Source organism: Pogonomyrmex barbatus, unplaced genomic scaffold (genome assembly GCF_055798465.1).
Source record: "Pogonomyrmex barbatus isolate J1 unplaced genomic scaffold, ASM5579846v1 scaffold2, whole genome shotgun sequence".
In the NCBI taxonomy this organism is placed as follows: Eukaryota; Metazoa; Arthropoda; class Insecta; order Hymenoptera; family Formicidae; genus Pogonomyrmex; species Pogonomyrmex barbatus.
This window is the reverse complement of record NW_028297116.1, coordinates 20,136,363-20,160,636: the sequence shown is the minus strand read 5'-3', so window position 1 is coordinate 20,160,636 and position 24,274 is coordinate 20,136,363. Positions and strand designations below refer to the sequence as shown.

Here is a 24,274-nt window from a genome sequence, read left to right as displayed (position 1 = left end):
TGTTTTAGCGGCATTATAATTAGTTAGATTTTATTAAGAATTAAAAATAATTTCTATTTATGATGAGGAGGAAAGAAACTTATTCTCGACAGATAATCAAAATAATGTCAGTTCAAGGAAAGGGAAAAGGAGAAAAATATTTGACGCAAGTAGTTCTCGACGTTTCAACCTATAATACCATTTTTAATTTAACATTAGCTTTAAAGATGGTTTATTCGCCTCGATTAATTTCAAGCGCGTACAACGTAAATTATACGGTACAAAGCACGTCACAGCGATATGTACTGAGATCAAGCCTATCCGCAAAAATCATCGTTTTTAACCGTAACGATAACCGAGCACACGTAAATTAGCGCATAAATTATAATCGAACGCCGTCTAATTGAAAGCGATTACCACTTTCAGCGATCTATCCAACGTAGCGACCTCACCAACATACCATTTTGCATTCACAGTAAACTCACAGAACGCTACCGAAAAGAACGAAAGAAAGAAAGCAAATATATGTATGATATTTGTAATTAATTAACAAACGAATGCCATACAGTCACTCTCACCGTGTAGCTTGGCCGCGGCCGGAAACCGGCGACTCAGTTTTACTAACCTTCGATTTCAGGTCCTCCTGTCGAGGTGGGCGTCACCATGTACGTCTTGAGTATCAGCTCCCTATCCGAAGTGAAAATGGTACTACCTCTAGGTCTTACTCAGTAATTCCGCTGAAAGTTACTCATTACTATCGTTCTCGGCTAAAACACAATCCGCCCTCCCACTCCCCCGCCCGCCCCGTCGGTCTCTTCGATCAAGCGACATTTTTTTAGTGCCCGTGTATTTTTCAAGTTTTAAACAATTGCCGCTGATCGTTACTGAATTGCAATCAGCATCTTTTACCCACCGACACACGTGCACAGATACACCAGATACATCCACTCACACATGTGACGACACGAGTGCGGATGTAGATCCGATTTAACACTGTTGTACATACACGCGCACACGAGTGTGCATTCTTCCTGTTGTTTTGACCATCCTCGCAACGAATGGAACAATAATCGTTTCCGATTGTTCAGCTACGTGTACAAACTCAGGAGATTTTACCTCACGCAACTTAATTCTCACTCTCTATTTATGTTATGTGTGTTTATTAGCTATTAAAACACGTAAATATATCCTGTAATTGTCTCTCTCTTCTCATTGAAGAAGCAGCATACTTGAGCACTTGCGCGATGTATTCGGATAAACAATTATTTATTTCAAAAATCAACAATCAAGAGAGCGACACACATGTTGATTCTAATGGCCGAGACCAATGTTTATCGCATTGACAATCAACGTTTACATCTATGCGGATGACCTCTCATGCCGCCCGTGTCGCCTCGGCAAATAACTCGTTCATGTCGTTAATCACGTACTAATTGGAGCGATACTTTCAGCGGTCTCGATTCGCCATTCCACTAAACTATTCATTATTTAATACGTTCGCTGAAGCGTAAATTATCTCCATTGCCTAACGACGCCGACGCGATTATTTCGCTTCGAACGCGCGCACATAACGATCGATTAATTGCAATCCTACGGGCCGATGGTTTTAATATCACCTTGCTCTAATCCAATGAAAGAAACTCGACCCTCGGGAAATCGTCGATCGAGAAAGATGTTCGACGATCCTCGCGTCGATCGTTGTTGCATCGTCGGTATCGTGACTCGACATTCCGACAATGAAATCAGTTCACTTGCCACGAACAGAATTGCATCGCCCTCGGCGATGTGTCTCCTTTGATGTGCTGTTCATTTAACGACGACATTTGGGACCGCGAAAATCGCGTAATACGATTACCGGGACACGATTCAGTGCTTCGAGAGCCTCGTTTCGCCAGCACGAGGCGACGTCCAATTTCTTGGCGCGTAGGTTCCGAAGTCAATTGAACGCAAACTATGCAGAAGAGAAGTAATCGGCGCTATGCCAGCATTCCACCCGTCGACATTACGAATTCCGTCTCTTAAACGAAATAAATGCTTAAATGAGATAAAAGTTCCTCACGTTTTTAATTTCGGATCGGATCATTGAACAAGATTTATATTTCGATGTTATCGTAACGCGCAGTTAAATTCTTCGTGAAAAAGATAGATGCCACAAAACACGTGTTCGTAATTAATCGTAATAAAAATTCGTGATCTTCGAACACGCGATAAAACGCGAAATTTCGATCGCTCGCTTAATCATAAGAAATGAGGGCTATTAGCTTGTTTGATTTTACGACACTTTGATGGTACTTCAAACTTTGATGGTATTTTACGTTTAACTTTCGTTCGATATCTCACCTTTGAATGTAAGTGTTTGATGATAAAGCATTCGAGGATCAGCATAATAATTTTTTTTTAAATTGCAATTGTCATCGTCCTAATTGGTTTTGCATAATTTTCACGCGTAATATAAATTTTCTTTTGCACTAATCGCTCAGAATAGCAAAATTATTTCGATCGTGCATCCCGAAATGTAGATGTTTTATCATTCACGAAAGAAAATGCCATGCAATTGATGCATAAAAAAGCTAATTTAATAATCAACGTATAAAACGTATAAACACACGCATTCGAAGATCAATATGATGATTCTTAACAAAAAAATTGCAATTATCATCGTCTTCATTGGTGAAATTTTGCAAATTTTCACACGTAATATAAATTTTCTTTTGCAACCGTCAGAACAGCAAAATTATTTCGATCCTGCATCTCGAAATGTTTTATCATCCGCAAAGGAAAATGTTACGCAATCAACACGTAAAAAAGCTAATCAACCGGTATAAGACGCAAACGCGCGCGATGGCAATTACGCGGTATACCACTTACACTTCGAAATAAAGCTAACCGAGCTGAGTCTCCTAGCTCACTTGATGTATTGTAGCACCATGCGGTCCGTCCGCTTATCGCGGCACCGGTTTACACCGACGCAGGAATAAGTGTGCGCGTGTATGACCTTATACGCATTCTTCCTACACATACACAGACACACATGTACACTCTACGTAGCGAGCAACAGAAAGAAACAAAAAATATATACTAAAAAATGGACAAAGTACTATTTCATATTTCAGATAATATATACTGGCTGTCCTCGTTCCTCGCCCGGGAAACCGGGCCGTAGTTTCGGCAACTGGAAGCAGCGAGACTGCGTGGTTGCGGTCGCAAATCGAGCTAAATCTCGAAAAAAAAGGAATAAAAAGTAAAAACAAATGACCAGAATCGTTCTAAATTATTGCGAGATAGTTTCCGTTTAATGCGCGGGAGCGAGATTTATTTCGGCAAAAATAATCTCTTAACTAGACGTTCAATGTGATTCATGTGAGCGAACTATATATTGACGCGCGAAACAGCACTAAAATATTCAAGATCGAGAAGAAGATCTTGCCGAATCTTACAAAAGAATCAAACGTCTCGGGGAAAAAAATTTTTCAGTTGCTTCGACTACGTTTTCGTTTTCTGTGGGCGTGGAAAAAGTTAGTTCACTGATTTCCTGCCTGACTTTTGAGCCTGGGCTGTCCCGAACGTCACGTAGTGTTAGAGAGAACGTGAATGAGGAGCGTCTTTTTATTGCTTTCTGCTCTCAGGGAAAATAGTATTTTGTTCAATATATTAAACACGCACGACCGTCCCGTTTAGACCGTTCTTAGACGCTCTAGCTGCTATGCCGCGGTTGCTGAGATGGGCTGCCGCCTGCCACCACGATTATTATTACTCTCTATGTCCCGCCATCCGAAAGAAACCCTCCCTCTCTCGCCCGACACCTTCGTCATCTCTCTGTCGAAACATCGCACGTATCACGCGTTCGTGTACGAATACACGAGAGAGAACGATCCGCGATCGATTTGCCTCGATCGTTATCCATCCGAATTCCTTCCAGCAGCTCTTTCGGTATTCAAGGCATCCCCCTCACATCCCCTCTAGAAGTTAAAAAAAAAGAAAGAGATAAATGGGTTTCGCCCGGAATCGACGACCGCAATGACAATGACAGCAATTCAGTGTAAAGTAACGATGTCGTTCGACGAACGTTTCGACAAGACGACGCGCCGCTTTCGATCACGAAGGGGCGTCTAATATAGGGCGACAAAAAAAAAATAAATTCGACAATATAAGAACCGTATATCCCCAGGATACGTACACTTATAGCCACAACAAATCTAATTGGAATACGACAATGACGAGTGATCGGCAAAAACAAGATGCAAAAGTGCACAGAGAGCGAAAGAGAGAGCGAAAAGGTGAGAGTACATACGAGACAAAGGCAAAACTATAACGACGCGGTACAAAAAGAAAAACGAAAGTAGTAGTAAGGTAATGTCATACTGCTACGTGGCTGTGATGTGTAACATAAAACGTAATGCCTATGTAACGAGACAAGTATGGATGATTCTTTTAGCTTGGAAAGCAACGTGGCCGACGACTGTCCTGTCCTGTTGATTTGGTTCCGTGCAGGGTGCGAGCTCTCCTCGACTTGTCCTTTGCCTCTGGCTCACACGGACAGGTGCGCGCGACGTTTCCGAAAGCAACCCCCTTCGCGCCCGATTCGTTTCGATGGCTTATTCGAGAATTCGAGGGGGAGGGAAAAAATGTACGATTCGTCCGCACGCGCTCGTGATACGGATTCGTGTCGGAGCGCATCGCGACAGGTTTAGATTTTTCCGATAGATACGTCGGCGCGAAATGCGGCACGGCATGTAATATCGTATGTTTGTGAACCATTTTGAAAGTTGTAGAGGGGCGCCTAAGTTCCAACGTGCGCGTAAAGCGCACGTGAGTCAGAGGTAAAGATAGATTCGTTACATTATTGCTATTATTATTATTATTATTGTTGTCTTTAGATATCTATATTATCTCGTACACAATAGGTCGTACACGGTTGTTTAGAAAATTGGCGGGTAATCACAGCGACCAAGGCCGGATGGTTTTGTTGATTGCAGGTCCGCCCGTGGAGGTCGGCGTCACCATGTATGTCCTCAGCATCAGCTCCGTGTCCGAGGTGTTGATGGTACAGTTTGCATTCAAAACTCATACATAAAAAACTCGACATCGACAATTGCCCGTTCATTTATTTCTAGTCTCTCGCGAACGATCACCCCCTCCTGTCCCCATCGTATCCCCCAAACGTATCAAAAAGCGACAACGGGAACGTTCATTTCCGCCCGACACAGCCGTTTCACATCGCGATGGCACGATCGATCGTAATGCCAAAATTGTGTCGATACTGTTCTAAAGGCAGTTTTTAACCTCCGGCTTTTAATTGGACCGATCATCACGCGTCGAACGTGCCTTTCGCGGAATCGACGCCACCATCATTGATAGAATTAGCTTACCAATCGCGCCGCTTGCTTCCGATTGCATCCACTGGATATTATCTGTTTCGATTTGTTTATCTATTAACCGCGCTACGATTTATACAAAAATATCCATGCCAATCAAAACGTAAATCATCGAAATTTCGTTATCGTACATGGAAAGTGACGATTCGATAATAATAAAAATGTCGCACGATCATCAGAATCATGAAATGTCGAACTGAAAAATCGTGTAACGAGACGAGTTAAGAGGAGCCTATAATTTTATGTATATTTTATGTATGTTGATTCGCGCGCGTAAAATCTTTCATAAAACAGCGGCATAAAAAGCAGCGATACCTCCGCGCGCATATTCACATCTGTTTAAATCTCGAGTCGTTCTCGATATTCGGTTGCGGAAAGATGCACCAGGGGAAATACATGCGACGCGCATGTAGTTATGTCGGCAGCAAGGGGCGTATCGACACACCACACACACACACACACACACACACACACACACACACACACACACACACACACACACACACACACACACACATACCACACACACACACACACATACACCATCCCCCACACACACATACACACACACGCATATAACCACACGGTACATATACGTACACATCCCATCTACGTTCATACACGTGGAGATATACAGATACACACGAATACACACGTGCGACACGGTGGACGTACACACGGATGGCCTACTAACCTACGTTTTTATAGCTCGTCACAGCTGTTTGGTTGGCTGAACTGTTACAAGGGAACCTTGCTACGTTCCACAGTCTTCGCAAGATATATTCTTGTCCACTTCGTTTATGGTTTATGGTTGAGTCGTTTGATTCGATTTGCAATGTTCTTGTTGCATGGCCCAACCCGCGGTGCTCGAGCCGACGATAAAGGATCGGCAATTTAGCTCGATGTCGCGCGCGCGGAGATCTAAAGTGGAAAAATTCCAGGAGAGACCCCGGTGGACGTCGTCGTCGCCGGCGGGATGGCGGACGGCAAACGGCGGCCCTTTAATCCCGCAAGGGACCATTAAATTCTCCTTGCGATATCGCACCGCTGCGAACCATTTTCCAATGTCCGAAACGATCGTAAATAAGTCAAAAATCCGAGCTCGACTTACCGTCTTTTCGGAAAATCCACGAGGCGAAAATTCCATCGGGTTTCTCTCTGAAATACAAAATAAGTACGTCCGTACTATTGAAAATCGTTCAGACTAACGAGAGCCTTTGTACAAAGAGAAGAACCGAGAAATACCGAATACGAAAATAAAAACGACGTCGCGATGTCTTACGTTTCGATATAATTGATCGACGTGAGCGTAAGTTGAGTTTCGGATCGAGCACCGTAGGCCGCACCGTTGAAACACGTTTGTATACACGTGATCGTACACTCTTATGTAACCATGTCTGTACATACGAGGTACATAAAAGTGTACGTGCGCGTATCTTGCGTTATTGGTACACGTATATCTATATATTCGTATTTGTTTCTCAATATTTAAGGTATATAGCGGCACCGTACAACGTATTGTGTATTTTACGCATAATCCTGTAGTAATCGAAGGTATCTCGTTCCGGTATCGACAATCAGTTTCAAACTGGTACAAAACTGGATCCATCCTCTGTCTATCGAAGCGCTCCGGATTGTGGACCTTTAACCCGTTTCTCCTGATAATTACATCAGAGAGAGAAATCACCGCCGATAGGAATCTCTAATATTCTGACGTAATCGGCCGATCGTTCAGAAAGTAAATTCGCGATCGGAAGGGATCAAAAGGAAACTAATCGTAATCCATACGCGCGTTATCGGTGATTCATAACGCGATTCGTCGGTTCCGCGAATCTTGGTAATTACGATAAAATTTTCAAAGCTTTCGGTCCGTAATGAATTTCAGGGCGACGGTAACGTTGACTTATCGCAATATCGGATTCGGTCTTGCGAATTTGCGGGGGATCGACTCTCTCTCTCTCTCTCTCTCTCTCTCTCTCTCTCTCTCTCTCTCTCTCTCTCTCTCTCTCTCTCTCTCCCCCCTCCCATGTAGTCGACGCGAGGGGAAACGACACCCGTTCACCGCTGAGATCCAGAATACGAGTTTGAAGCTGAATGTACGAGGCTGGACCCCAGGTGTTGAGCCCTGTGCGGAAACCAAATCAAGTCGACACTGTCACCTGGGACGTGACGCGCGAGTTTTTACACCCGCTGGCGAATTTCCATTCTACATCTATCCGTCCGTCCTTACCATCTCTCATCCCATTTCCCCTATTCTTACGAACCTACCCTGTCGCGAGGCGACTTCTAATGTCCATCCCTCGAGGGCCACTCTTCAGACTCTCCGGCCGGCGTATCCGCGAACAACGAGACGATTTTCCTACCAATTTATCTTCCCTTTCATCGTTCGCCTTTGAAAAAATCGACGAGCACAAGCGGAGGGAATAACACGGTGAAAGCGCCTTTATAGCGCTCGTTGATCGTAGTCCTCTCGGCCGGACGAGACCAAGAAAAGAAGGATAAAGTGGGGATGGAAAAAGCAAGATAGGGCAGAGAAAGCATCCTCGATAGAAGATATCCCGTGGCTCTCGACGAGATATTTCCCTTCGCCTTGCCGCCCCTCCACCCTCGGCCAGCCGATGATTGCATACCAAACGAAAAGTATAGCTCGTGCAACGTTGCGACTACATCGAGACTATACCTCGAGACTATATATATATATATATATATATGAAATTGTATTTGCATATATATTTCGTATATATCTATGCTATTAAATCGTAAATATATTATGACACCTATATAAGCTGTGTCATTGTCAGTGTGTACAGTGCGCTTCTGGTTGCTATGAATCACGTCACGCTGTATATTGTACATATATATACGATATTTCTCCGAGCGCGAGTGCGTGTTACGCCCTCAGCATATGTGTGCGTGCGCGTGTACGTAGGTGTGTGTGTGTGTGTGTGTGTGTGTGTGTGTGTGTGTGTGTGTGTGTGTGTGTGTGTGTGTGTTGTACGTGCATACGCGCGAAAAGCCTGCGTTTACTGTAATGTAAGTGTACTTCTCGGTATGCGTATGTGTGCGTAACACGTAACCATGGATCTATGTGCTTGCGCGTACACAACGCGGTAATTCGCGCTCGTCGAGGCGCGATGGACTCCAAAACTGAAAATGGAGCGGCCCTCCTCGTACGAGCCCCTCTCGCTTCCATCACTTATCGTACAGCACCGCTGCGCCGCTTTTCTATTTTTTCTATTCCTCTCTATTTCTTTTTTCTTTTTTTTTTTTAGATCGATTGGCCTGCGAGCTTTTGCCTGAAACGCTTCCACAAAGCTTTCCTCTTGTTCTTTGTTTTTTACGCTACGATTTGCGTGTGATAGAGATGCCTGCGCACACCTGCTCGCATTCCTCTCGGAAATGTTTCACCGACAACGAGACGCGCGTACCCGCTCGAATTGCTCGATTCACACCTGAATCCGCGGAAGATTTGCGTGCCGTCGAGATAAGCATGCAAAATATTTTCACGTACAGTTAAACAACGAACAGATACAGCTTACACCTAAACGTTTCGGTATTTCGCGAGACATATTAATTACATCCCGCTAATAAAACAGACTTTGTTTCCAAACGTAATAATCATAAATATCTTCTAATTTCCTTTTAAGGAAAAAAAAAATAAATACTTCTCAATTGTATATTCGTATTATAATAATTTATAATAGTTCATAATCTTTTTTTTTTAATGTATTATAAAAAAAGTGTAAATATGTATTATAAAAAAAATAATTTGCACTGAACAATATAAAATGAAGTTAAAAATGAAGAGTAAAAATGGATGAAAAATAGAAATTTAATGAGCTAAAAGAATTTGGAGAATTGTATTCGTGTAGAAGTTGCTGATTAATTAATCATACTCGAAGATTTGTTAGCGTGACAATTATACGTCACAATGTAACCGCAGTGCGCCTGAAGAGTTGCCAGAAACGCGAACGATGATAACTTCTGTTTTATATGGCATCTCCACGAGATATTTCAAGGTCTCTCATATTTTTCGACACATTTGTGTTTAAACGGCGAAATAAATTATTTACTATTATATTCATATATCATATTTTAAAACTTCAAATGTTACACGTGCTTTTAACAATGTAATGAATTAAATATAAACTATCATTTATCCTTTATAATTATTTCCGATAAAATCGTATTAGAATTGTTCGCGATTTATCACTTGCAACTTTAATTAATTGTTAAAAAAAAATGAATGATATATTTTCGAAAATAAATCGAAAAATGCGACGGAATGAGCCAGGCAATATACCATGCGCCTTAAATTCTTCATAACGACGCGATATGAATGACAGGAAAAATCTTCTTGTATGCGCGCACACGTTGTCGAAGAAGGTGACAATTATCACCTCGGGTCGAACTCGCTCTTGGGTAGCCATGACATCTTATTGGAGTTGTAAAATTCCGAATTTTAGTACTCTGAATCTTTTTCACAATTTTTCACACATTAATAGTCATCAAAATTTTACTAATAATCATCGTAAAATGTTAATTGACAATTATTGATAATACACTCCAGTCAATAGCAAAAAAAAATTAAAAATTTGATGATAATCTCTGTCAAATATAAAAAAAACAATTGAATGCTATATATTTTTCACGACAAACTGAATTTTTTATATTTTTAATTGCACATAGAGACAAAATTATTAGATTCAAAAGATTTATTTCAGAACTAGTGGGAAGTTTCCGCACTATTCTATTCTATATCGTCTCAGATCACGCTTCGTGCTTAGGGAAAAGGAGAAGTACCCATAAGTATTAAATTAAATATTCACATTGTCAGCAACTTTTGATAAAAGCTGTACAAAAATGATCAACGAAAATTTTCAAAATGCTATACTATCCACACAGCATCGTCCTCAAATAGCGCGCGGTGCATGAATTTTATGGCAATTTTCGTGGCATGTCTGTACGTAGTGATTTCGTCGCAAAATATCTGTTTTAGATGTTTATATATGTAGTCATTATATACATACACGGTCTCTACACCTTATCTCGTTCGCGTGTACACACGAATTATACTCGCGTCGCGAAACTCCTGTCCTGTGATCGACCCCACGTCGGCAGGAATCTCGATGCTCACGAGGCGTGCAGGTCACGCGTATGTTCTCGCGTAAGATTACGAGTCATAATCGCGCCTGGCATCGTAATTATAAACTATTAACCCACTGTCGTAACTGTACGCTATTACGGAAGAGCTATCTAGATTTTTTTATGTACCTCCGCAATATAAAGACTAATTAGAAACATTGTGATAGTGAAATGGATATGATATTACAGAATTCTGTAATAAATTACATAATATAGCACGTGTGTTATCAAAAGTTATTACACTACATAATGATTAACACGTGAAAATGTTACAAATTAGAAAATAATTATAAATTATTATTTATTTTTAAATTGTTGAAAAAATTTCTGCATACCCGCGCTTTAAGTCAGTTTACATCTGTATTTATATTATTTAATGATGAGGCAATAAATCCTGCGACTTTCTTTGTACACTTTATGCTTAGAAATCAATCTTTTTTAAATTCTTCAATCAATTATAATTTAGTGACAATTATAAATTTTGTTGTAAATTAATCCGTTAATATCATAAGACAACAAAATCTCGTAGACATCAAGAAAGTTTTAAACATATTCACTTCAGAATTTCTTGCTATAATAGCGAGACGATTAAAAAACTTCCACCTTGGATAATAAATCTGCTCATCTATTTCACTCAAACGCGCTCAACTCTCTTTCTCTTCTCAGTTTAGTAGTTAAACTTCCTCAACCATACGAATAAACGTTTCAGCGAAATCGGCAGTGGAGTAATTTAGAAAGCTCGTGACATTACCAACGAGTTTATATCGGCGCTGTAACATATTATTTGCATGATGGCTGTGGAATTATTGTCTTCAACTCCACATGGAAGCAATTTCTTGATATGGAAATGCCTCCCGTTATTATTTTAATCGTGACTAAGAAACTTTAGATTTTATCTCTTTTATTATTATATTGTGAAGTTTCTGTAATATCACGTAAAGTTAAATTAAAAGTTTCTGTAATATCACGTAAATGTAAAGTTCTACGAACGAATTATTAAAAAATTTCTAATTTAAATTTCCGATTAAATATTCTTAATTCGTATACGTGATTTTTATCCGTTTTAAATTAAATTTCTTTGTCGCACGTTTGTCGGTACGTTGTTACATGCCAGCTAGTAATAATTATCGCCATATATCGCGAGTCACTTGTTAGCAAAATTAAATTTACTAAATATTTGTTCGATTTCTGCATTTAATATAATGAGGATCCGGTAATGGATTCGTGCGCGATCGTCAATCACGCTTACTCGAAATCACTTTCGTCCGAGTTGCTCTCACACGTCGCTCAAGCCAGGATAAACGCTCTTGCGAGCGTGAGACCCAATGATGGAGCGCTCTACAAAGCTCTCGAAGTTGCCGTCGCAACTTCGGACTTTATAGCCGCGCCGCACCGAATTAGTCTCGCCTCGTTTCACAGCGTGGGGTCAAATAGAAACACCGAAGGAGGTCTGGATAGAGGGTCACGTAAGCGTTAAGTGGCCGATTCCACGTATTACGATAATCGCGACGAGCCGCCTTGATAAGCCTTCGAAGATGCCTGTCGACTTTCGCTATCCCGAACACGTTTCCTCTCCCGTAACTCTTCCCGCACGAGTATCTCTTCCGATCGACACGTTACATTAAAAACGACGGCCGCGTCGTAAACGCGCCGCCGTATTGTACCACGATCGTTACTTACCTCGCATAATATTGCGCGATCGTGGATATTGCGTTTCTTCATGCAGAAACGCAAATATTCTTTTCAATTTCCTCAAACTTTACGCGCTCGGACTTGTGAGAAAAACGAGGACTAACGTAGCATTTCGAATTGCCTTTATATTCTCTGTTCAAAAAAATCTATTACTAAAAATGTTTTTTAATATTTCTCTCCAATGTCTAATTCGCAAGCCATTATAAATTATTAAATTTCTGTAATATTTTTAAATGACATCTATCTTAAAACGTTAAATTAATAATATTAAATAAGATTTTTTAATACTTTATATTTTTATCTGTATAGTATTATTATATCTATTTTATTATTAAATTTATTTATAATTTTCACGTTGTCTTTCCTATTCTTAGAATAATATATATGATTAAAAAAATGCAGTAATGATAATAACTCAGAAAATTACTTTTCCACGTCAGTTTTTTAGAGAAACGATAAAAGATATAATACGTGTGATGAGATATGAAAAGGCTTATACGTGAATCCTCGTATTTCTCAAATGCGCTTGTGAACACAAACAACTACCAGTCTAATAAGTCACCTGTGTCGTACCAGGACTTCACGTTGGATTTTTACTTCCGACAATTCTGGACGGACCCGCGACTCGCGTTCAAGCAGCGAACGGGTGTCGAAACGCTCAGCGTCGGTTCAGAATTCATCAAGAACATTTGGGTCCCCGACACCTTCTTTGTCAACGAGAAGCAGTCGTACTTTCACATCGCTACCACCAGCAACGAGTTCATTCGCATTCACCATTCGGGAAGCATCACGCGTAGCATACGGTGAGTAAAGTATTTGTACTTGCAGCTTCCATAATTATAAGTATTTATATTCTTGATTACAATGATAATTTTCAAGCATTAGATTATTTCACGAATCCAAGTTTTAAAAGTTAAATAAATTCTTTAAACAAATCCCTTTTTCTGTTGTAACGACCAGATTTAAACGGAAAATTTAGACGGAAATAATTGAAAGGAAAGAGAAAATATGTATAATATGCTACGTTGGACGAAATAATAGATAAGATTAAAAGGTCCTCCCTTTTAACCACATTAAGCTAATTAAGTAGATTTAATCCTAAATTGTTACTTTCGCTGTCCGGGAGAAGACGATCGTGGTATTTTCTGCCGCGACTGTAAATCGAGCCCGTTGTCCTCCATCACCATAGAACATTCGTGGCACTTCTGGGACCAATTGTGCGCGGCACGACAAATTTGTTCCCTATAGCGGCCTCCACCCCTTCTTGCTTCTGACACAGCTCGTATCATTCCTCGTATCTGTCCCCCTCTCGAGCGCCCAGGAGTGTTCTGGTATTAACGCGCCGGCTATATTCAGACGATCCATGCATACCTAACTTGCACTCCCTCGCGCAATATCGTTCCATTATATTACATCCCCGACTTCCGGATCGGAACTGCCGAATCGAGCCGCTCGCTGTCGGGAAACGGAGGAAGAATATCGATGAAGCAGCGAGCGCACGCTCATTTACGTGAATAATTCTTCACCTGCTTCAGCGTAAGTTATCGATCACTGTCTGCATATATACGAATCATGCGAATACGTACGCCCCATGGTGTGTGATGTGTGTGCGTATGTACACTGTATTTCGTATAATACGTCTCGTATCTCGAAGACGAGAATAGACACGTATTAACGGTACGTCAAATCGATATGGATTGGTTCTTACACGTTAATCCTAACGTGACTCGGGCGTAATGAGGCTACGAATTAATTCCCGCACATTGATTCGACGTGCACTCGGGGGTGCAAATGGATTGGCTGCGAAGCCCCGCATTCGTATATCATAAAGCATTTTCGTCGAGAAACGATCGTTAAACGGACTTTACTTGAATGTGTTTCAGCTTAACGATTACAGCGTCGTGTCCCATGAACTTGCAGTATTTCCCGATGGACCGGCAGTTGTGCCATATCGAGATCGAGAGCTGTAAGTACGCAACACGCGCGTGTGTATATATACACGTATATACTTATTACATTTATATAAATATGCATAGAAATGAACGAAATACAATCTCACGGAATTCGACATCCTCGCCTACTTCTTGACTACTTGACATACTAACATATACATATTCTTACTCAAATTATAACGGAAGTCAGAGAGACTTTCCCGTGCACTTCAATAATATGTTACTTCTCAGAATGGCAATCGACTCGCCGTATCTTTCTGGCGTCAATCATCGAGTGCGTGCACATTATTTTAAAAGAAAAACATTGTTGTCAAAAGTTTCTAAGTACAGAACCAAATACAATTGTAACGTGATACTTTAAAATATTAGTAGAATATTTCTCAGAAGGGAAGAAACTGAATATTAATTCGTAATATCGTTAAACATAGCTATCAATATTTAATAAAACTAAAATAATTAAAATAAAATTTAAAAAACTAATTAAATAAATACATTTAATGAAAATAAAATTGATATTTTTGAAAAACTATCAATCGCGTCATTGAACAAGTCTGCGGTATCACGTTCACCTTAGTGTCACGATTAGCCGTATATCCGATTGGCCGTACACAGTTTCCATTGAAACGTGTTGTAAAACACGAACGATCAATTCCAGCATGTGAACTCGTGCATGTAACTCGAGGATAACGCCGAAAGCGATACGCAGAAAGTATCCTTATCGATAGCCGATTGTCGTTGATTCAATGCGATTCAACTGTACATCGCTTTGAACCCTTTTTTTTCAGATAAAGACAGAAAGACGCTTCTACTGTGTATATTTGCGTCAAGCATTAAAAAAAAAAGAAAAACTTCGTGCTCCCCCTTTATAATATACGCTCACACGACAGAGAATACTGTCAATTTTCACAAACCCGCCACCCTCCACTTTTCCTTCCTCTCTTCGTCCTCCCTCAACTGCCAACGGTCTCTGCCTTTCCTCTCGCCTTTTTCCCGACATCAGGTTTTACTTCCTTCTTTCTTTTCTATCTTCCCCTCTCTATCTGTCTATCTGTCTGTCTGTCCGTCACTCGCCACTTCACACGCTCACTCACACGATCAGTCAGCCACACAAGTGAGATTCACTTCCATTCACCTCGTTCACTCACTCGCTCACTCACCCGCTCTCGCTCACACACTGGTTGGGTTTCTTTTTTTTATTCCATACACAGTGATTGTACGTATGTAACAACATGGACCTCGCAGAATCGGGTATTTATTGCAGCCTCTTTTTTTTCATCTTTCCCTCTCGCAAAGCGGAAGTAGATAAAAAAAAAACGAAAAAAAAAAAGTAAACATCCGGCATTTCAAGTATCAAGCAAACGCAAATTCTTTCTTCTTGTACAAACGAAAAAAGAGATTGAGAGAAAGAGAGACCGGTTCTCTCTTCACGATAGACCTATAAATAGCCCGAAGAGAACCGAAGAGTATGAAATCTCATTTTCCTTTGTTCCACACAGTTGCGATTTAACAATAAAAGTCCGATTCTGCTACTGAGCACAGTGTGCGGTCAGTAAGCACCTTAAGAAGGAGCTTCGATGCGCCGTAACAACGGCCCCTGTATCGATGCGCGCACTGAATATACGCAGACTGAATCGTCGACGAGACACGACTCGATTAATCGAGTCGCTCTGTTAGGCTGTAAGCATAGAAATCGTAGGTTGACCAGGAGCTGTGACGCGCCGTGGGAGCATCCCAATGCTCCGCGCGAAAGCACATGTGAGAAGATCAACAATGTTGTGTGCGTGAGTGCGCGTGAGATTGTGCGCGCGCGTGTGTGTGTGTGTGTGTGTGTGTGTGTCGACATGTGTATGTGATAGCGCTAACGTTTCGTCGTCACGAGTGTTGATTGTCGTCACTGCTGCAAATTGCACGATGTGTTGATGTTCAAAAGCGAACTTCGAATGTTCCCTTTTCATTCGCGAAATAATCGAAGTTTTTATTGACATCGCGTGCACAGAATGGCACATTAGTCAAATTATTTAAATAAGTCAATATAATATGTTTATTTCAAATCACAGTTATAATACTAATTATTACGAATAATTAGAAATGTGTATAAACTATAACGACAGTTGTAATTTTTGTAGAGAGTTATAAGAGCAAACTTTCGAGATGTCGAAAGTAGTTAATGTAATGTAATAATTGCATGCTTTATTGACGTCTTCGATCGTTCCGACATTCAACCTCTCCCGATTTATACGGAATGATGGAAAAAGTTTGACTTTAACCCACCCGATCCCCTCCCCCTCCGCTGAAAGATCTATTAAAAGTCAGTCAATCGTGGAATAGGGTCGAAGGGTCACCGGAAGTCCGGCATACGAGATACCACAAGGAGTCGACCAAGTTGGTCGATTAGTTTTCGTCGAGTAGAAAGCTCGGACTTTCGTGGGCGCCCTTTCGTCCTTAATTGGTCGGCGCGCTTGAATACGAGTTATTGCGATCGTATAAGTTATCGCGATACATTCCCACCACGAATTACGAGAGAATGCTCGTGGAAGTCGCTAAACTTTCGAGATGATTCGAAAGATTTACTGGCTTCCATTAACTTTTACTCGAGTCCGACTGAGAATTTTCGTAGTTTTCTAATTGAAGTTTCCGCGAGAAAGTAAACAGACAACTAGGAACGTTAAAGTTAACCAACGTCAATAAAATATCGATTGTTATGCAACAACAAAATATCGTTTCATGTCGTAAATTGTTAGTTTGATTATTCAATTTATTAGCAGTAACATGCTCTGCGCTCAGAGACTGTCAAGAAACGAAGTTAATAATTTTATGGTCGCAATTTTCATGCGATTTTCATGCGATTCAGTTCTGTGATTGCTCCAAATTCTTCGTTTCTATTTATAATGATTAGATTCGATTTGATGGACGTTCCTGTGCACGAATTCCGCCCGAAACGTATCGTGGCCGATGCAATCTATAAAAAGAAAGAAGGCGAGGGAGCGCCAAATTTGTAAAACTCTGGAGAGTTTCTTGATTAGTTTCGTCGGATAGAGAAGTGTTGGATCACGAACATCGTTTCGCTCTTAACTTAGCCATTAAACGAGATATTATTACCTCTCACCGTATCGATTTTGTATTTCTACGTTGTCGAACAAGGGTACTAGTTCGCGAGTATTTTTGCAATCGCCAATTTCTCACGGTCTTTCAATGCACGAGCAAAATAAAATCTATTTTTATAATTACTCTCGTCTTATCTTTATGCTCTTCTCTCTTTCGTACGTTTTTTCACTGGATTCATTTCGCAGGATATACAATCGGAAAGTATCGCAATCGAAAATGAAAGCAGACGTGCAATTTGCAGTAATCTCAGAACGATTGTACATCGTAATCCACGCTCGTCGACACGAAACGAATGCGACTTTCAAAAAGCGACGAAGATTCAAACTACATTCCTCGTGAGGTAGCTTCAACTAAAAAAAAAAAAAAAAATCGATACGCATCAAATCCAACTACCAATACGTTTTCAGGACACGCTTTGTCACATCCTACGCAAAGACCGTATGCGAACATATTTACGAACATCCTCCGAAGGGTCTCCACTCTACCAAGCTGAGTCGTCACGTTGGTCTTAGCTGAACGCGTGATTTCTCGATGATCGCTCGGTCATTCGACAATGAATACGAATGATGACCGTGCACACGCACCTGCCATGAATAACTAAATACACACGATCCTCTTTCTATACTCTGTCGCCGCCGAATAAAAATTCCTCGTGGATTACATACGTGCGCGTGACAATAGCACAGTCATAAAAATGACAATACGCATTAATTGTTCGCATTAACTGTACTATATTAATTATATATCGAGGAACTTCTTTTTTTTTTTGTGAATTGAGCGAGGATCTTTTCTTACGGTTCGACAATGGCAGAAATGCCGAGAGGACGTATGTAATTCGCGTACGTGACGTGAGCACATCTATATAGAGAATGGAATTCCGTTCCGTCTGCGAGATCGACGGCGATTTCCCGCGGAAGGGACCTACGTTCAGGGAGAGAGATCACGCTGAATAGATATACCACCGAAGCACACGCACGACTGTAAATATATATATACAAACGAGAGCTCTCGGCGCGCAGTCGCCATAAATCAACCCTGAGATCAAAAAACGCGAGGAAAGTCGCGCTGTTTAAAACACTGTCACTACTTTTGTCACTACTCACCACTACTACTGACCACCGTCACTACCACCATCACTTAACTATCACTTACCGACCCTCTTTCCCCGACCCCCGAGAAAGGCCTCCGACATATAGCACTGAGCCTCGTGTCCGGGGACGTAATAAGGGCCGACGACGGCCAGCCCCGAAGGAGGTTAAATCCAGAAACGACGTGTCGACAATGGTCCGACCGAATTAAAACGCATTGTGCATCTAGCCCAGCGCATGTAAGAAAAAAAAAAAAAAAACAACGACTGCAACATTACCCATGGCGTACCACGCTGTGGTCACGTTATCGGTATGCCTATGAATCTATTTGCTTGCAATCCAATTTTAAGATCTACGATTTATTCCGGTATACCGGAATTTAGTACTTACCCCTCAATCTTCTCTCGAGCAACTTTTGTACGTATGAGCAATAGACATTATCTAATGTAGTTCGGCAACGGCATGTGTCGGCATGGTTATTTAATTTTAGTCTATCCCCCAGAGCAGGATATAAAAATAAGTAAGTGGTATATATAAAGATATATAGCTCATAGCGAATTATGCTTCTTTTTCTTTTTCGTAATGACGACAACGTTTTATCCGTCCCTCCAAAAAAATTTTTGAAAAAATCTAATCTCTGAAAATAAAATGACATTTGAAAATTTTTAATATCTCATTGATATTTCGTGTCGATCGCTTGACAGATAAATCGCACCAATTCGAAATCTCTAGATCACTCTAGATCGTTACATTACGTAAAAGCAAAAGAATCACCGCAGAGAAATGCAATTCCATCTCGTTGTACATACACGCTAAGCGTGCCTGATTACCTGCGAATCCTGATTAAAAGGATACCATAGGAATACCATACGTCCGAAGATAATACGTTTGAATTTTAACAGAAGGGGACTGTAAAGCCGGTATGGAAATTCGCGTTTCTCGTAAAACACAGAGCATGGAAAATGGAGCATATTGCACGGGGCATGCAGCACAGCAAGTGAAATGTGCGGCGTAAAGCATGTAGCACATATATGTAAATCTATCGTGAGTCTGTGTATGTGTCACTGTAGCATGCTGAGCACAGAAAATTCTATTTTTTTCTCTTTGCTTCTCCATATATCTTATACACTCTCCACTTTTCGTCTTAAACCTAAACTTGCTGCCACTACCATAGTCCTCGGTATTTTGCTAATGTTGCCGCCGTCCTCTCTCCTGCAGTATTCAACCACCGCCACCGATTCATCCCCTCTCCCGTTCTTCCCCAATCCCTTTTACCTTCCCGTGATGCTTAATGTTGCCCTCAGTCCAGGACTTCTTTATTAAAACTTTATGAAAGTATCAACTTTTTATCTGCGCTGCACTTAACTATGCGTCGACCATCGGCAAGAATAATGGACAAACGGACGCGAAATAATATTTTTGCTCGATTTCGAGGCGTGATCATCATTGCTCGCGAACGCGATTTCTTCATTCGGTTAGCTTCATTTACAAATATGATGAGTGTTTGCGGTAGAGAGATAATATTAGATATATAACTAAAAAATAAAAGGAGATGAAAAATGAAACTTTGAATATCCGAGATGTATATAAAAACGTCAGATATTATAAAACGTCAGCATCACTATTCCCTCATTAATATACGACTGGCGTGAACTTTTTTGCATCGAACGCTGCGAATGTGCGAACAAAACCTGACGTTTCCAGAGCCTCGAATCTGGCAGATGTTGAACACGCCTGTTGCGAATCGTAACGTCATTACCGGGGTTGTGATTTTGCGCCGCATGCGACAGTCATGCCTACCGTGCGGAATCGCGACGTGAATTATCGAACGTGATAAAACGCAGCGGCGGATCCCAAAATCGCATTCCAAAAACAAAGGCAATTAATCTGGTATATTCGGAGGCGTACCGCTTAATCTATGTTTGGCCGATGCTCGCGCAATGTGGCCGCCACCGCGACGGAATGCCACTTTGGTGCCTGGAATGCGGTGTAACGATCGTAATCACCTAAGATTCAGTTACGGAGGAATGTTTCTCGGTGCGGTATGTACGCGGAGGCCGCGCGGAGGAATTAGCGAGAACGAATAGGCGCGAATTATGATCGATAATCGGTAAAACCCGCGGATGTTCGTCGGTGGAACGAAGTCGGGTAGATGAATCACCAGCATGCTGCATTTGGAATTCTCCCAGTGTGAAGAGGGACGTTGATTGATATCAACCCCGCGTGGCCTTGGACGTCATAACCGCAAATTCGATTTTGAAAACATCATAGACGCGTCAGATGGCATTACTTTGTGTGCGAATAGAAGAGCAATCGATGAAAAGTTATAGTGTTCTTCGATGTTAAACGCAAAGACAGTATCAAAAGCTGAAACTCATACAAATTATCGTTTCTATATCGTAAAATCTAAAACTGAAGAAGATAAGATTCTCTTAAACAAAAATGAGATTCAGAATTCCTTTTTATAATTATAATTATTAATAAAACGATATTACTCTCGTGTAAAAATTTTAAAGTGCTCTTTTCGGACCTCAATAAAACACGAACGGCTATATCGGTATAAGATTACAATGCCTATCTTGATGACGTTTATGATATAGCGGCACGGAGGGCATCCTAAATCGATTCCGCGCGGAGAGAAATTTATGCTACTCTTTGACAGAATTGGACCGTGATACAACAACGGGAACCGTTTTAGGTTGCTCGCGCGATAACTTTGCTTCTAATTACTGTACTCCCCGAGGAACCGCCCTTCCGTCCCGAACCGAACACTACCTCAGTGTCTAATTACTGTATGTTAGAGCGAAGATATTTGTGTTCTTGTTCTCCCGGCAGTTGGATACACAATGCGCGATATTCGGTACAAATGGAACTCCGGCCTACAGTCGGTCGGCATCTCGAACGAGGTGGAACTACCGCAGTTTCGCGTGCTCGGTCACAGGCAACGACAGACAACCATACACCTATCTACAGGTAGATATTCCCCTCTTATTCGTTCTTCCTTCTAAACTTGGTCCAGAAATTCGCGAATAATATATGTATATATATATATATATATATATATATATATATATATATATATTGTATAAAAACGTTGATTACATCGTTACGATTCGTCATAGCGAATCGTAAAGCAAGATAAAATTTCTTTATATAGAACATGTGAAAATATGCACTCGTATGCGTCATCAAGATTTGTTCAAGAATTCTCGATGCATGTTTATATATATATATATATATATATATATATATATATATATATACATATATAATGTGAATCCTGTTTTGACCCGCATCGATATGCACCGATCACTGTGTTGTCTTTTCGCGAACACGTTTAATTATGTAAGGACGAGCTTGCTCGGTGGGACAGCGTAGTCCTACGGCCATTCATTTCGACCGATCGACTGATCGACTCATCAGTTTTTACCTACACTACGAAAGACACAGACGATAGTTGAGTCACGCGTATCCATCGTTCCCAGATTTTGATTCCCTCTTTCACTATTGTGGATGGACGTTGTACTATTTTTTGTTTTTATTACTATTTCTTATTAACTGTCATTATACGTAAACACAAATCTATAGAAAATAAAACGATCTGTAAAACTTTAAATTGAGATTTCCTCTCGAGGCGCGAATTGGATAGTATGGATTTATGGTAATAGATCTCTACAATAGATATCCTATTATATACGTATCCTCGAGCGTATAAATTACTAATGGGTTTTAGGAATAGTATTATGTCCATCTTTGGCCTAACATCCACCATCCACAACATCAAAACAATAATCGACACAACGGACTCGTAAATATGTGGATGATACGCGCCTCTTGCTTCTCAATCGTGTTAAACGATCGAGAAGATCGTCCACGATCTTTCATTACACGTCAGATATTTCGCCTACACGCTCCTTTAAAGTCAGTTTAATCTGGGCTCTCGATAGCTCTCTTCGTAAGGGTATCCCTCACAGAGGACAGAGAGTAAGATAAACTAAGAGAGACAGATAGATAGAAAGAAAGAAAGGAACGAAAATTGTGAACAGAGAGAAAGGGGAAAAAGTGAAAGAGAGCGGACTCGTAAGGTTTGATGGGGGTGCGAGGTAAGTGGAGGCCCCCTCGGAGCTGATATGCGTTTGAGGGCTTCCGCGAAGGTACGTACCAACCGCGGGGGGTCTCTCTATTTTTTCAGTCGGATACACGATGAGGGACATCCGGTACAAGTGGAACGAGGGCCCGAACAGCGTCGGGGTCAGCAACGAGGTCTCCCTGCCTCAGTTCAAGGTCCTCGGTCATCGCCAACGCGCCATGGAGATTAGTCTTACCACCGGTAACGTATAAACACAACCCCACCCCCCACCACCAACAAATAATTGTTCAACCCTCGCTTTTAACGGCATGGGTAAGGTGGAGAGACACGTGAGCGCTATCCGATGTCCGCAGGCGCAATTGTCGCTCGTAAGAAAAACCGTCGTAATCCTGTATACCTTACTTACGTAAAGCCGTCGATCGATCGATCGATCTCTCTCTTTCTCGCGATCTCGCGCGTCGTACAGTCCCGTGGAATAGCGGAGCTGGCTGGCATTAAATGGATCGCCGCCCCGAACGCTTCTTGCATTCGACCGCGATGAGTCTTCCTCGGGGAGTCATCGCCACATTTCTCTACTCTCGGTTTGAATGAAACTTTGGGCAAGCGAAACTGTCTTCGTACTGACGTCATGGTATTTCAACGTCAACCTCCCAATGCCAGTTTCTTATGACGCAAATCCTGTCGATATTCAATGATGTAACACCTCAGCTGAAGACGACTCGCAAACATTATACCTTAGTCTTTCATCCTTCTATATGCTTCTGCTACTCTGACATTCTCTACTTATATCAATAGATAATGATCGCAGACAATGATCGAATGATGCACGATCCAATCCTAATAATAAAATGTCCTTTTTTTCGATACATCTTTTTACGATATTGATGCGCAAGAAATAAAGATGTCGTTAAATCGTTAAAACGGAGGAAAGCCATGGAGTGCAAATTACAACTCGATTTTCCATTCTGATCGATTCCTCATTTTTCTCTTTATACAACTTCATCTCGAACCTCTCGATCGACGCACAATACACGTCGCCGGCATATTTCACGATAAACGTATGCATGCATGCGTATCCACACTGACATACGTATACAACACGAAGCCTGAAGAGTCGCGCATCGATGATGCGAATTTCACTTAACATCCAGCCAGCTCTGGCACGCCATATTTCCGGCTGGCGCAAGGAATAGAGAGAGAGAGAGCTACTCGCAAACAATGAAACTGCTTTTCCTGGCAAAGGCCAGTGACGGAACGGGGCATCGAGCAAGAAGAACGAAGGAAGATCGAAGGAAGAGAAGAGCACAACGAGCAAATGGACGTGGGAGAGAGAGAGAGAGAGAGAGAGAGAGAGAGAGAGAGAGAGAGAGAGAGAGAAATGGAGAAAGAGAGAGATACAAGGAAAGAGAAAGCGAGAAAGAGAGAGAGATAAACGAACAGTGAGGAGGAAGGACAGTGAGCACGGGAGATAAAGAGACATTAAATAGCGCCTCTCCGTCTCCCTGTCCTGACCTTCGATCTTTTAATCGTAGGGAATTACTCGCGGCTGGCCTGCGAGATCCAGTTCGTACGGTCGATGGGCTACTACCTGATCCAGATCTACATACCCTCAGGGCTGATTGTCATAATATCGTGGGTGAGCTTTTGGCTAAACCGAAACGCGACCCCCGCTCGGGTGGCCCTCGGAGTAACCACTGTGCTCACTATGACGACCCTAATGTCCTCGACGAACGCGGCGCTACCAAAGATCTCCTACGTCAAGTCCATCGACGTCTATCTGGGCACCTGCTTCGTCATGGTCTTTGCCTCGTTGCTCGGTGAGTGCGATCGTGTACTCTTCCGTGCCTT

At 41.5% G+C, this 24,274-nt stretch overlaps 2 protein-coding genes across 8 annotated transcripts in view; one reads left to right on the top strand and one right to left on the bottom strand.

The window, feature by feature from the left end:
* Positions 1-24,274, bottom strand: part of LOC105423659 (adenosine receptor A3) — a 409,096-nt gene that overhangs the window by 215,468 nt on the left and 169,354 nt on the right. The gene's annotated exons all lie outside the window — the stretch shown is intronic.
* Rdl (Resistant to dieldrin) overlaps positions 1-24,274 on the top strand; it is a 75,822-nt gene that overhangs the window by 38,650 nt on the left and 12,898 nt on the right. For 6 of the 7 annotated variants that reach the window (XM_089077423.1, XM_089077428.1, XM_089077427.1 and 3 more), the window contains exons 3-7: positions 617-684; positions 12,768-12,994; positions 14,075-14,157; positions 22,529-22,666; positions 23,959-24,243. In XM_089077423.1, coding sequence (XP_088933549.1) covers positions 617-684; positions 12,768-12,994; positions 14,075-14,157; positions 22,529-22,666; positions 23,959-24,243 — 801 coding nt within the window. Of the gene's footprint in view, positions 1-616; positions 685-4,955; positions 5,024-12,767; positions 12,995-14,074; positions 14,158-22,528; positions 22,667-23,958; positions 24,244-24,274 lie in introns of all 7 variants that reach the window. The other variant, XM_089077422.1, reaches the window with a different exon arrangement.